The sequence below is a fragment of the Penaeus japonicus genome, unplaced genomic scaffold (assembly GCF_977035675.1).
Source record: "Penaeus japonicus unplaced genomic scaffold, GWHDUDI00000001_assembly GWHDUDI00000013, whole genome shotgun sequence".
In the NCBI taxonomy this organism is placed as follows: Eukaryota; Metazoa; Arthropoda; class Malacostraca; order Decapoda; family Penaeidae; genus Penaeus; species Penaeus japonicus.
The window spans coordinates 18,365,922-18,378,421 of record NW_028234415.1 but is presented as its reverse complement, the minus strand read 5'-3'; the positions used below and the strand labels follow the sequence as shown (position 1 = coordinate 18,378,421).

The 12,500-nt window shown below is 36.9% G+C and overlaps 1 protein-coding gene across 2 annotated transcripts; it reads left to right on the top strand.

The window, feature by feature from the left end:
* Nucleotides 1–92: 92 nt before the first annotated feature.
* Nucleotides 93–9,544, top strand: TH1 (negative elongation factor complex member TH1). Of its 2 annotated transcripts, none has more exons than XM_043009846.2 (15): nucleotides 93–142; nucleotides 2,539–2,610; nucleotides 3,053–3,159; nucleotides 3,318–3,427; nucleotides 3,550–3,659; nucleotides 3,829–3,936; nucleotides 4,180–4,332; nucleotides 4,555–4,685; nucleotides 4,810–4,997; nucleotides 5,316–5,446; nucleotides 5,665–5,786; nucleotides 6,035–6,245; nucleotides 6,485–6,625; nucleotides 7,085–7,214; nucleotides 7,762–9,544. In XM_043009846.2, the coding sequence occupies exons 2-15, from the start codon at nucleotides 2,554–2,556 to the stop codon at nucleotides 7,791–7,793; spliced, it is 1,731 nt and encodes a 576-aa protein (XP_042865780.1). In that variant the 5' UTR covers nucleotides 93–142; nucleotides 2,539–2,553; the 3' UTR covers nucleotides 7,794–9,544. The 2 variants fall into 2 exon arrangements, with proteins under 2 accessions (XP_042865780.1, XP_086399367.1); XM_086543241.1 differs by having other exon boundaries at nucleotides 94–123.
* Nucleotides 9,545–12,500: the final 2,956 nt, after the last annotated feature.

Sequence of the window (12,500 nt, the reverse complement as noted above, 5' to 3'; positions counted from 1 at the left end):
GTTTCTCTAAAGTAATCGACGTTTGTAGATCAATTACAAAAATAAGTTAGACTCCCTTTTAAAAAGTTTTCCTTAAATCCGTTTTCTATGAACGAGAGCATCAGTGTAAACAAACAAGTTGTGGTGGGTAATCTTTTGAAGGGTAATAATTATGTACTTTTTCTCTTAATCTAGGAAATAATGAAGAAATTCGGTTTATCACTACGCTTAAACATATACAGGAACTATTGTAGAATAAGTGTCCTCAAATTGAAGGAGAAAATGTGTTTTTTCGTCTAAAATCCAACTTATTTCGTATTTTTTGCCCAGTTTCAGGGACTTTGTGATGATTTTAAAAGTTATGAATTGCCTACGTTTGTAAGTGATTTCCTAGTTATTGAAATGCCTTTATAGACTAAACCAGAGGAGAGGAGAAGTTGTATTACAACTTATCTTCAAAATTAAGCACAAGAATACACCTTCAACGAAAAGTTATGCTTTAGCATCATACTTGGTCCTAGTTCATCCAATTAAATGCATTAATAGTATTGAAGAGGTAAATTTCAGAAGAGCGTTGCGTTATTAAATACCTCGAGAGTGATACCAACGGATTCCTGGGACTTTCTACCCCTATGTTGTGGATATAGGTAACGTGTCCCCCCCCTCTGTACCCCACAGTTGGAGCACTGATAGAAGGGAAGCTCTTGAAGTGAAAGGTAGAATTCCAGAATAGCACCGCATTATTAGTTAACGTGAATATCGCATTGATGGATTCGTCTACTCATATATAGTAGATATAACCTGCGATTCCACCATCTGTGTGTGTGTGTGAGTGCATGCGTGTGTGTGGCTTTGTTCACAATATGGGATATATATTGGCGACGGGGGATACACATAGACGATGTATTCAAGAGGTGTTATCATTAAATAATTCCAAGCTCCAAGTACAGACCAAAATTAACAAAATCAAGGTAAATAGCACAAAGTACTATAATTAAATAAAAAAGGGACAGGCTAGGACTAACATAAAAATTAGATTAGGTTGATCACTGAGTTAGAATTTTATAGACAAAATGCCCCAAAAACAGCACATTCCAAAATACCCCCAAAAATCACTTCAGGATATTATCACTGTGCACACAGTACTCTGTGTGGGTGAGTAAATTGCACCTTATATAGAAAACAGATATATAATGAAACTAAGATACATTTGTGTCATATATCAATGCAATTTATCCCTATATTACCCCACAATTTCTCCAATTTACTCCATGCCCTCCCCTACTATGGGGGCCCAGATTGTTGGGTAAGTTGGTGGAATCGTGGATTATACCCACCATATATGAGTATTAGAGGGTGAGAAGAATCCATCAATATCACTTTTGTGGTCTTATGTATCGCGGCGCTATTGTGGCCCAGATTTTGGGGTTTAGAGGTGGAATTTCAAATTATATCCACTATATATAAGTATTAGAGTGTGAGAAGAATCCATCAATACCACTTTTGTGGCATTTAGAAATGTGGCACTATTCTGAATATTTATCACTGGGGTTTCTGTTGGTGTTTTTTTTGTTTTGTTTTTTTGCTCTTGCTATAATTCCATTTAGAATATGGCATTTATTCAGACGAGGTCTATATTGGTTTTGACTGTGATGTATAGTGTCCTTTTACAGTAGAGCAGTGTGCAGAAACCATTTATAAGAATGGTATTTATCCTGATATGTGTAGAGGGTACGAAATATATTTCAGTTTCATACAGATGGTTTCATACAGCCTAAAGGGATCGGGGTGAAATGCTCTCGTACCTCAAAAGTCACTATCTGAATCACAGAAATATAATTTAGATACGGTATTGCAGTTCCCATTAGATATTATTTGATCACCCATAATTTTAAAATGGTTCTTTTATATGAAGCTCAAGTCATTCTTCAATATTTATATATAGTCAGAACTGTGGGGCAATGGCTTCCCAGTTAACAGAGAGCATCCCCTATGCCAAAGCACCATTTCAAAATAGAGAGTGATTTCAAACTTCGTCAGTAGTAACACTTTATAATTGGTAAGTTTAGGTTAGCTTTTTCATGATTGGATGTAGCATCATCTCCAATTACTTATAAATCATCATGATACATTATTCCACACAAGCACTATAATAATTTACTAAAAGAGTCTAAAGGTTAAAGGTTGCTAATGAGTGGCATAGCGAAGGGACAGTGCAAGCACTAGAGTGTGCAGTATGTCATAATACACGGCTCAACAACCCTCTTCACTGGACCTGAGCCAGCCCTGGCTATGGCGACTTAAGCGGGAAGGCTGTAATGGGTGTCAGGGGCAATAACATCTGGCAACAGTGGAAACACAGGCCATCTAAGGTGAAGGTCTGCATGGTACCACTGAGCTATCCAGGCGCATTTGAGCTAGGAAGACAGCACTCATTGCTATAAAGTGCAATGCTGTTATAGGTGAAGCAATTTCTACAACCTACACCCAATAAACTAACATAATGAGGGTGTTCTGTATATTTTTTTTTTTAACTTTTAGACCTTCTCTCCTTTTCAGGGCCAAGCAAAAATCATGGAGGAGGAGTTTGAGGCAAGAGCCTGGGATGACGCCCCAGACACAGAACCACTTGTGAGTGTTTTCCTCTTCATTGTTCTCCTGTATGTTGTCAACTTTATTCTTTGTTCTTATTACTGTGGACCAGGTTTTAGATATTATTAAGAGTATGTGTGTGTGTAATGTGTGCATGGATGCATATGTGTGTGTGTGTGTGTGTGTGTGTCTGTGTGCGTGTGCGTGTGTGTGTGTGTGTGTGTGTGTGTGTGTGTGTGTGTGTGTGTGTGTGTTTGTATTTGCATGTATGTATGTAAGTGAATTGTTGTTTTTGAAGAGGACAGTTGAATGATGAGGACTTGTTGATCCTGACATATCAGAGAGAAGAAGAATTTTTTAAGAAATTGCAAATCATGAATTTTTAGGTCTTTTCCCTTTAGAATTCCACTTTGACTTGAGTTTTATTTTCTAAGATGGTTTTCATGACATCATTAGTGATGCAAATTTACTGCCTTTGTAGGAGGAAGATGAAGCACTCAGCCCAGCTGACGTGCAGTCCAACTGCTTGCGGCAGTTTTCAAGTACTGATTTCATCATGGAACCTGGTATATTTTCAACCCTTAAAAGGTATGTGTTGTCTTAATATTTTTTCTTTATATAGTATGTATTATATGCAAATGTGTTTTTTTTTTTTAAAGCATTAAATGTTTTTCCACATTTTGAAACTGAAATATGTTACTGACATTTATGCTGATATCTCCCAACATATGTATTTTTTTTTACAGATATTTCCAGGCTGGTGGCAATCCTGAGCAGGTTATTGAAATGTTGTCTGAGAACTACCAGGCGGTTGCTCAGATGGCAAACCTTATGGCTGAATGGCTTATTCTGGCAGGTAATGTCACACATTGTTTTATAATTCAGTACACTATATATAAAGTTATTAACATAAACCCCTTTTGCAGATTTGAATTGTTTATATTTCACTTATCATATATTCTGTCATTTTCTGCACAGGTGCAAGTATAAACGATGTGCAAGCAATGGTTGAAAACCACCTGAAGCAGATGATTCTCAAAACCTTTGATCCAAAGAAAGCAGATACAATTTTCACTGAGGAGGGAGACGTGAGTCCACACATACGCTAGATTATGTTCAAAGTGTTATCCCATTATATGGAAAATTTCGATGTTTATACTTGTCCTAGAGTTATAAAGGTTATGATATGCATAGCGTATTACTCAGAATATTCTTATATATAGAAAATCTTAATATTTATTCTTATCTCTCATAAAGGCTCCAGCATGGTTGACAGAGTTGATAGAGCACAGCACATGGCGGTCGGTGGTGTACAAGTTAGCTGAAGAGTTTCCTGATTGCCTCATGTTGAACTTCACAATCAAGGTAACACTTGTTTGTCCAGAATATTAGGTGAATACTAAAGAGGATAAGAAGAAAAGAACTTTTATATTTTTGAAAGGAAAGAGTTAAATTATCAATTATTTTTTATTGCTTAAAAGAGATACAACGTTTTTGAAGTATGTAGAATGTGTATATTTATAAATAATTATACGGAAGGTTGGAGTAAACTATCGATTTAGAATCCATTCAGCATCCTGATTAATCTATTTGAACTCCCATCGACAGCTGATTTCAGACGCAGGTTTCCAAGGAGAGATCACAAGTATATCAACTGCAGCACAACAGATTGAAGTATTCTCCAGAATCCTCAAGACATCCACATCCACCTTTCTTCAGTCCCCAGAAGACACAAGACATAAAGCTGTGGTGGAATTTGCTGTGAGTTGTTGCGAGTGGAGTAATGATAATCAATTCTCAGTATGATGAATACTCTTGATTGCTTGCTTGATTGTTTGTACCCTACTCTGACCTTTTATGGCTTGATTTTCCTGCTGGGATTTCTCTTGATATTTTCTCCTGGTTTAACAGTCTGATTGTCTTTTTTTTTTGCTTTTTTACATGTCTACATTTTTTCTTATTTCCTGCACATTAACCTTACAGAAAATGGTGTGTCACGGGCAGCATACATACATCTACGCTCAGGTCATGTTGCAGATCCTTGCCCAAGAAACCAAGGGAGGAAATAACATCAGAAGATTGCAGCAAGAGATTACTAAATACGCCATTAATAAGTACGCTAGATTTTTTTTATGTGAACTTTTTGCCTTGATGAACAATATCTTGATTTTTTGCATTTTCTATTCATCTTTTGGAAGAACTTTAGAACAATTAAAACATTCATTCATTCACTTGCAGTGGCCACAACGTAACCCCCATCCAGTTGGCTTTGAATGGTGCAATGACTCACCCCAGGGCCGCTCAGGCCTTGGCCCCGATGCTTTCACGCAATGCCTTAAATCCTGCCGATATTACTGTATTGTTCAAGTTGTACAGTTCCCAAGACCCTCCGTTGGTTGAATTGATACGTATTCCACAATTGTTAGGTGAGTTAAAACCTTCTTGAAATTGTCTCTACAAGAATGATTTTCAAGTCTAGTGTTTCTTGTAAAGTATAGTTTGTAAAGAAATATTAATTCTCCATTATACAATAGATTAGAATGTAGTAGTTCCTGTATTTTATTTTATTTTTTTAAATTTATTTATTTTATTTTATTTATTTATTTTTTTTTTCACCGTGATTCTCATCGTTATGATAATAATAGTAATAATGATGATATAAAAAAAAAATAATAATAGGTACTCTGTTTGTTTTCTTACATGTTTAAGGTTGTGATTTAATAGTTCTTTCCCTACCTCAACAGAGTTGCTTATTGATGCCTTGTTCAAGCCTGGGAGCAAAGTAAACCAGGAACACAAAGGGAAATACATATACCTCCTTGCTTATAGTGCGAGTGTCTATGAGACTCCAAAGAAGGGAAGCCGTCCCAGACAGGTAATCCATATTTATAGTTTAGATACTTGTATTAACATATTTGTTATTTTCACATATCGCCATTTCCAGTATCATCTATGTCATACACACCTGTACACATATATACATACTATTATATATATGAATTTTGAATAAGTATATTTGTGGCAAATAAACCTTCATTATTTATCTGTTAATCCATGGATTCATTAATGTATGTATGTTTATTACCTCTTCAGGTAAACAGAGATGATTTAAAGCCCACACAGCAAGCCATTGAGAAAGTACATAACATTTGTCAAGGTGGGAAGTCTGCAATGGAATTGATAGCAGAAATTAATACACTGTATCAGTGTATCAGGTAAGAATAGATTGTTCTAAAGTGTATATGTGTTGTCTAGGAAATGGAGGTTTTATGGTTCTATAGCATTTTTTTATTTTTTATCTGTTTTCTTATTTATTCATGTTATTTCTAGTTTGTTTGTTTTTTATTTAGGTTTATATATTTTTTCTAAAGACACATGTTTGTAAACATATAGTGGGTATATATCTATATATGTGTGACTTAGTTATGCAGCTTCCTAAGTAGATATCTGTTAATTTTCTCAGGTTCCCTGTGGTGAGTGTAGGTCTTGTCCGTTGGATCGAGTGCGTTGTAAAGGAACCAAGTTATTTCAAGCTCTGTACGGAGACAACACCTACTCATCTTGCCCTCCTGGATGAGGTGGTTTCCATACACCCCCTCCTCCATAGCCGTGTCCTTAATCTCCTTATAGAACTCTTTGAGTCAGAATTCCAGGACTTGGAAATTCTTGTGCAGGTGAGTCTTTCTCTCATCTCTCTCTCTCTCCAAGTCGTGCTTTCCCCAAATATATCTGCCAAGTTTGTATCACCTGTACAAGGGGATCTTCCTCTTACCTTTTATTTATATCCTGTCATATCTTTAAGAAACAACTAACATCATATACAGTCCAATTATACGTGGTAAAGCCCTTTCATGTCGACATCTATTTTTATCATAAAATCTAATCTACCATATATCTTTCCTGAAACCTCAAGTTGGAGCTGAGGAAGATGTTGCTGGACCGAATGGTGAATCTCTTGAGCAGAGGATGTGTTCTTCCAGTGATGAAATACATCAAGAGCTGTTACACCAAGGGGGACACCGACATCTCGCTTATCCGGTACTTTGTGCGAGAGGTAAATTTTGGTCTTGGCTGGTTTTTGTGCTTTATTTATTTAATTCATTTTTTTAGTTTTTTTTTTTTTTTTTTTTGGGGGGGGGGGGATTTATCTTCTTTTTTATGGCAGATGTTAGATTGTGTTAAAGTTTGTTTGCTTTTTTATTGCTCTACTTTATATTTTTTACTTTATTTACTTGACATCATTTCACTTTCCTTAATATCCTTTGATGTTACCTTATTTCACTTTGTTTCCATGCTTTGTTGTATTCAGTTAAGTAATCAGCTGATCTTATCCATTGAAATGGATGAATTCCCATTGCTTTCATCAAACCAGTGATAATATATCCTTACTAAAGAGGAAAATTTGTGAAGCAAAGCATACCAAACATAGATAACAATCAGCAAGATTACAAAATTTCTTCTTGATCTTTGGAGACTCTGATTTTATTTTATTTTTTCCTCTTCTTCTCTCTAGGTGTTGGAGATTGTGTCACCACCATACACTGTTGAGTTTGTACAGCTGTTCCTCCCTTTGGTTGAGAACGAAGACATCACAGGTTCAATGAGAATGAACACTGACAGTGATCTTGTCACTGAATTTATAGGTAATGCTTTTAGCCTATGAAATTACTGGAGGCGTTTGATATGGTCCTCTGGTGTTTTTTTATCATTAATTGTTGAATGACCTACATGGGAGAAATCCCCATGTTTAAAGGTTTTGTGCATGTAAGAAATATGTGAATAAAAGTGTTTATATAAAAAATGAGTTTCTTTTACATAAGTGTATACTTTATAACAGTGTTTCTTGTAAAGATTATTAAATTATGTTTAAGAAAATCAGAGATTTGTTTTCCTCAAAAGTCAAATATTAATACAGTAGAAGCTGCATTGGACTTGAAGGTCAGACTGTGAATGCATCTGAATTACATGTGTGAAGACAACTGTAAAACAGAAGCAATTTTTCAAGACTAAAGTAAATCTACACTGGGAGTATGGAAGCACTTATGCATTAGGAAGTCTAGAACTCTTTTAGATTCATATATGAAAGTAAGACTACAGCATTTCCTTCTTAAGGAAATGTTTCATCGTGCTTCCTTTGCACTCAAAATAGATCAATTGATAAGTTAATAAATGATTTGTTTTCTTTTTCAGCACACTGCAAGTCCAACTACTATGTTGTGTAAGAAGCAGAACTGTGGGAGTTTTTTCAAAGAAATTTATTCATTTGGGACCTTAAAACTTGTCAGAGGAGAATGTTCCTTATCGGTAAATCAACACCACACAATTGAATATGAGTAGGGATAGATAGATAGATTGATGAATTGAAAGATATCTTTGTAGATAGGTATGAGTAGGTAGATAGACAAGTAGAAAGATGTGTTAGTAGATTGATATGTAGAGATAGGTAAACAGGTATTTTGTTGACATCACAGTTTTTGCTATTAAATGAAAACAGATGTTTTGGGGTCTTAAAAATTTGTCAAAGGAGAATGTTTCTTATCAGTAAACCAACACCAGATAATTGAGTATGAGTGTGGATAGATAGATAGATTGATAATATGAGTAGGTAGATAGATAAGTAGAAAGATATGTTAGTAGATCGATATGTCCAGATAGGTAAACTTTTATGTTGACATCACATTCTCTGCTATTAACTGAAAATAGACATAAATACCCAGAAGATTGAGCATACATTACTTATATAATGACATTGCTCTTACTGTCTTGACATCAGACTAGTAATTAATATGAACACTAAACTGTTTACTTTTATACCAGTGAAAATCATTAGTAAGGTATACTACCTGAAGGTCATAGGGATAAACTTTTCATACCCATAGTACTGTTATTGTGTGCAATAGAAATTATGAAGGTGGAAGGCTTGTAATGCCAATTTCAAAAAGATTTACATTATAAGTGAGGAATTCCAGTGAATATAGATCCAGATATATATGTGTGATATTTCTGCAGTTTGCCTGTGTTTATATGTGTGTATGTAAAAGTGAGTGTGTGTTTGAGTATCCTTGCATGGGTATGCAATATTCTAACCTTTAGTGTTTTGAACTTGGGTGACAAATAAGTGTTTTGCCAGTCTAGTTCTTAGATATTGCATAAGTGTGTATGTGCATTGAAGAAAAATAGGAAAGGGAAAGCTACTCTCTTGGTACCAACTGCATTTAGAAAATTTGATGTGCTTTTGGTAAGCTGTAAGTTAATGAAATCAACAGGGCTTTCAGTATGTAACATACCTAGTGTTTCCAGTGATATGAATTATATATATGCTTACAAAGAGATCTGTTATTTTCAATGCTTAATGCCATTCTCTTTAAGAAAGTGTGAGACCTTCAGTTAATTACATTATTTTTTTTAAACTTTGGATTCTGTTGATTGTTACAGTAATTTGGCAACACTGTAATGCGAAAATTGTTTTTCAGTTCTGATCAATTTCCTGTGAAATTGAATAAATTCATTGGAGTATTTCCACATATTTGATGGCATTAAAGGCATCTTATTTAGTTCCACTTTTTGGTTGAAGGTCAGATATCAACCTGGTAATTAGTACAAAGTAATTAACAGGGGCATTATTTTTCAAATGTGTACCATTCTACATGCATTTAGTATTTTGTTAAATTATAGCATATCGATGGTTCTGCATGTTTCTGTTGCAAGATAATGGAAGTGGTAACTATCAGAAACAAAAAAATTGCTTGATCTCAGACTTGCAAAATGTTTTATAGCTTAGCTATTGGATTTAGCTACAAGATTACAAGACGCAGGTACAGTTTCATGCAAATCTTTAGTTCTAAGGAAAATGTGTTTAACACTTGAGATCTAGATACTTTATACAAAATTAGCGAATATTAATTTTATCTAACATTTATCATGAATTTGTGTACATTATTGTGAGTGCTTTTTTAAATAAAAGTCCAAATAATATTTTGTTTTATTGAAAAAAATATGTAATTTATGGTTAAACATTTAAAGTTATTCAATGTACAAGTAAAAAGTAAGTCATATTTCAGTAGCTATGCTCATTCTATAACTGATAAATTCTTAACATTTTAAAGTATATATATTCTTGCAATGTGAAGTGTAACCATTCCCTCATAATACATATATGTAAGGATACTTTCATCATCCACAGTATTGTTAGTAAAATTCAATACTTTGTTGCAACAGGAATAAAAACAGCTAATATCAATAAGGTAAAACACAAGCTGCTTGTAATTTTAATGAGTAAAGTATGTTTATAACTTTGATTTTGAGGTGCCTCAATCAGGAAGCAATTCCTCCCTGAAGTGAGTTCACCTTGTCATGGTGGGGAGGCTTTGTACTACCGATGAAGCAGGCAGCTTTGTTGGCGCCGACTGCAGTCCCTGGCAGGACCACCCAAGTCATCAAGGTCCCTGTGGGTGAGGTAATGAAGGGTCTCACAAGACAACAGTTGAAGAAGTTATGGCTCCTGTTACAGATGACTTCTTTGAACATGAATGTGTTCGGTACTGGAAGGCAACCCATGTTGATCTGAAAAACTTGATTACCAGATGTCTCCAAGTGAGGGGAAAGTTTAAAGATCAAGTGTTGTCTTTAGTGCTGGTCTGGATCTCACTGGACAGAAGACCCAGAAGGCGCTGGAGATGATACATATGTCAAAACAGTATCCCTGGGGGATGCAATGTGGTGGATGACACATCCTCCCCATGTTGGATTCAGTGCCCTGCTAGGACTAATAAGGAAGGAAGATTATCCAATGGAGACTGCAATTTCATCAAATGGGGTCAATTAAAAACCCCATGATCACTGGACCAAAACCGATGTTGGCCAGTGAGATTCAGACTACCAAAGAGCAAAGCTCACCTTTGACAAGGAGAGGTTGCCAGACAAGGTCATGGCAGCATGGCATGTAATGGAGGCATTATTTTAAGTGCCAGATATTTGGTCATGCCAGGAAGTAGTGCCGATCGACAACAGACATCTGCGTCAAATATGGCCAATTCATGCTGGAGAACCACGCCTGCAATATCCTCAAGTGTGCCAACTGCAAGGAAGCCCACATGGCTTCAGATAGGACCTGTGATTTTTACAGGAGGGAGAAGGAGATTATCTCCACCAAGGAAATATAAAAGTTGTCCTATGCAGTAGCAAGGAGGATGATATGTCAAAAGGGCAACACACATCCTGGAAAGAGCTATGTAAGAATAACAAAAACAATGCCACAGCACAGAAACATTTCGCCCGGGAAGACTTATGAGAGACCAACAAACCAGGCCCCAGAACGCTGGCAGCAAGTACACGGGTAAGCTCCGAAGCCTTCATCAGTCGAGGAACAAGTGCCGCCGACAACCCAGACTACTCCAGTCGCTACAATGACCAGCCAACCTTTAGAGTAGAGATTCCATAAAACCTTCCATTAACCAGAAAGGAGATGGAATCTGCTTTTAAGCTCTACCGCAAGACTGGCCCAGGAAGTGACGTCATTCTATACCAAATGATATCGCACTTACCGGAGTGTTCCCTGGATTTCCTGCTGAAGCTCTTCAACAGGGTATTTCGGGAAAGCACAGTGCCAACCTCATAGAATGAAGCAATAGTAGTACCAATACCCATGGCAAAGACCCAGCCTTACCGGGGAACTATAGCCCAATCTCTCTACCTGACTGACAGCTGCCATAAGGAATGCCTTCACACAAGGCCGACATGTCCGGACAGTCTTGTTCGCTCTGGAAAAGGCGTGCGAGACGTGGAGGCGCGGCATAATCCTAGAACTCCATTCCATCCGCCTACGGGAAGCCTTGCCTGTTATCATCCATAAATCTCTGAGTGACTGGAAGTTCCGAGATAGGAGACCGCTTCTCCGAGCAGGAAGGGGTCCCGCGGGGAAGTGTTCTCAGTGTGATTCTCTTTACAATTGCCATCAAGGACATTGTGAAGCCGTACCGAGGGACGTCCCGCACAGTCTATACGTAGATGACTTATCGTTGTACTGGATGCACAGAACTCCTTGCAGACTGCAATAAATCAGGTTTCGCAGTGGACCACATACCACAGTTACAAGTTCTCCACAAAAGAATTGCCAACTTCCATCCCCACCTTTTCTCAGGAGCAAGTCCACTGCAAATTGTCAACAAGTTAAAGTTCTTGAGTCTGACATTCTACCCGAGATTGACGTGGCTGCCACACGTAAAACATCCGAAGACGAGGACCACCAAAACACTCGGTATTCACCTGCCGGGCGGCGCCGACCGCACGACGTTTTTGCGTCTCCACCGAATGCTGGTCAGAAACAAGCTGGACAAAAGAGGCTTTAAGGATCTGTTTGGTCATTTATTATCTTCATGAAAATAAATCCTAATTATCCAAAAAGAGGATGTAGTATTGTCATTCAGTGGCAGATCAGGATGTTTCAAGGGGGAGGCCAGCTTTGTAATCATAGGGCGCCAAGCACCAAAGGCTTGTCTTAGGGGATCAGTGGATTCAGTAAGGAAATAAAGTGCATGTATAAATAACTCAGAAATCAATAGTATAACTGAGGAGCTATCAATTATCTTAATGCCAGTCGTTGATTTCTCATCAGTTTTCCAACTTGCAAGACACTTTTCTGATCATTAGGTGCACGTCTGGTTGCTAAGAGAGAGACTCAGAGACTCAGGTCATTTGAGCCTCGGTCATATTTTAATATTTTTTTAATCAAAAATGCCTTTTTTATTAGAATCAAGGAAAGAAAGGAAACTTTTTGTCAGGGGAGTGCCCCTACAAAACTGAAGGTCTGTGCGGGTCAGTGTGTGTGTGGTGAGTATTTTGTTTACTAAGTGGACAACAGTCATTATATGTTACTGGAGCCTTAAAATATGATTAAGGCAGGCAGAGCGAAATGCTAAATAATACGAATA

Coding starts and splice junctions, on each gene's coding strand:
- TH1 (XM_043009846.2), top strand. CDS start 2,554: ATGGAGGAGGAGTTTGAGGCAAGAGCCTGGGATGACGCCCCAGACACA. Junction 4,333..4,554: donor AAGCTGTGGTGGAATTTGCT/GTGAGTTGTTGC, acceptor TTAACCTTACAG/AAAATGGTGTGTCACGGGCA. Junction 4,686..4,809: donor ACTAAATACGCCATTAATAA/GTACGCTAGATT, acceptor ATTCACTTGCAG/TGGCCACAACGTAACCCCCA.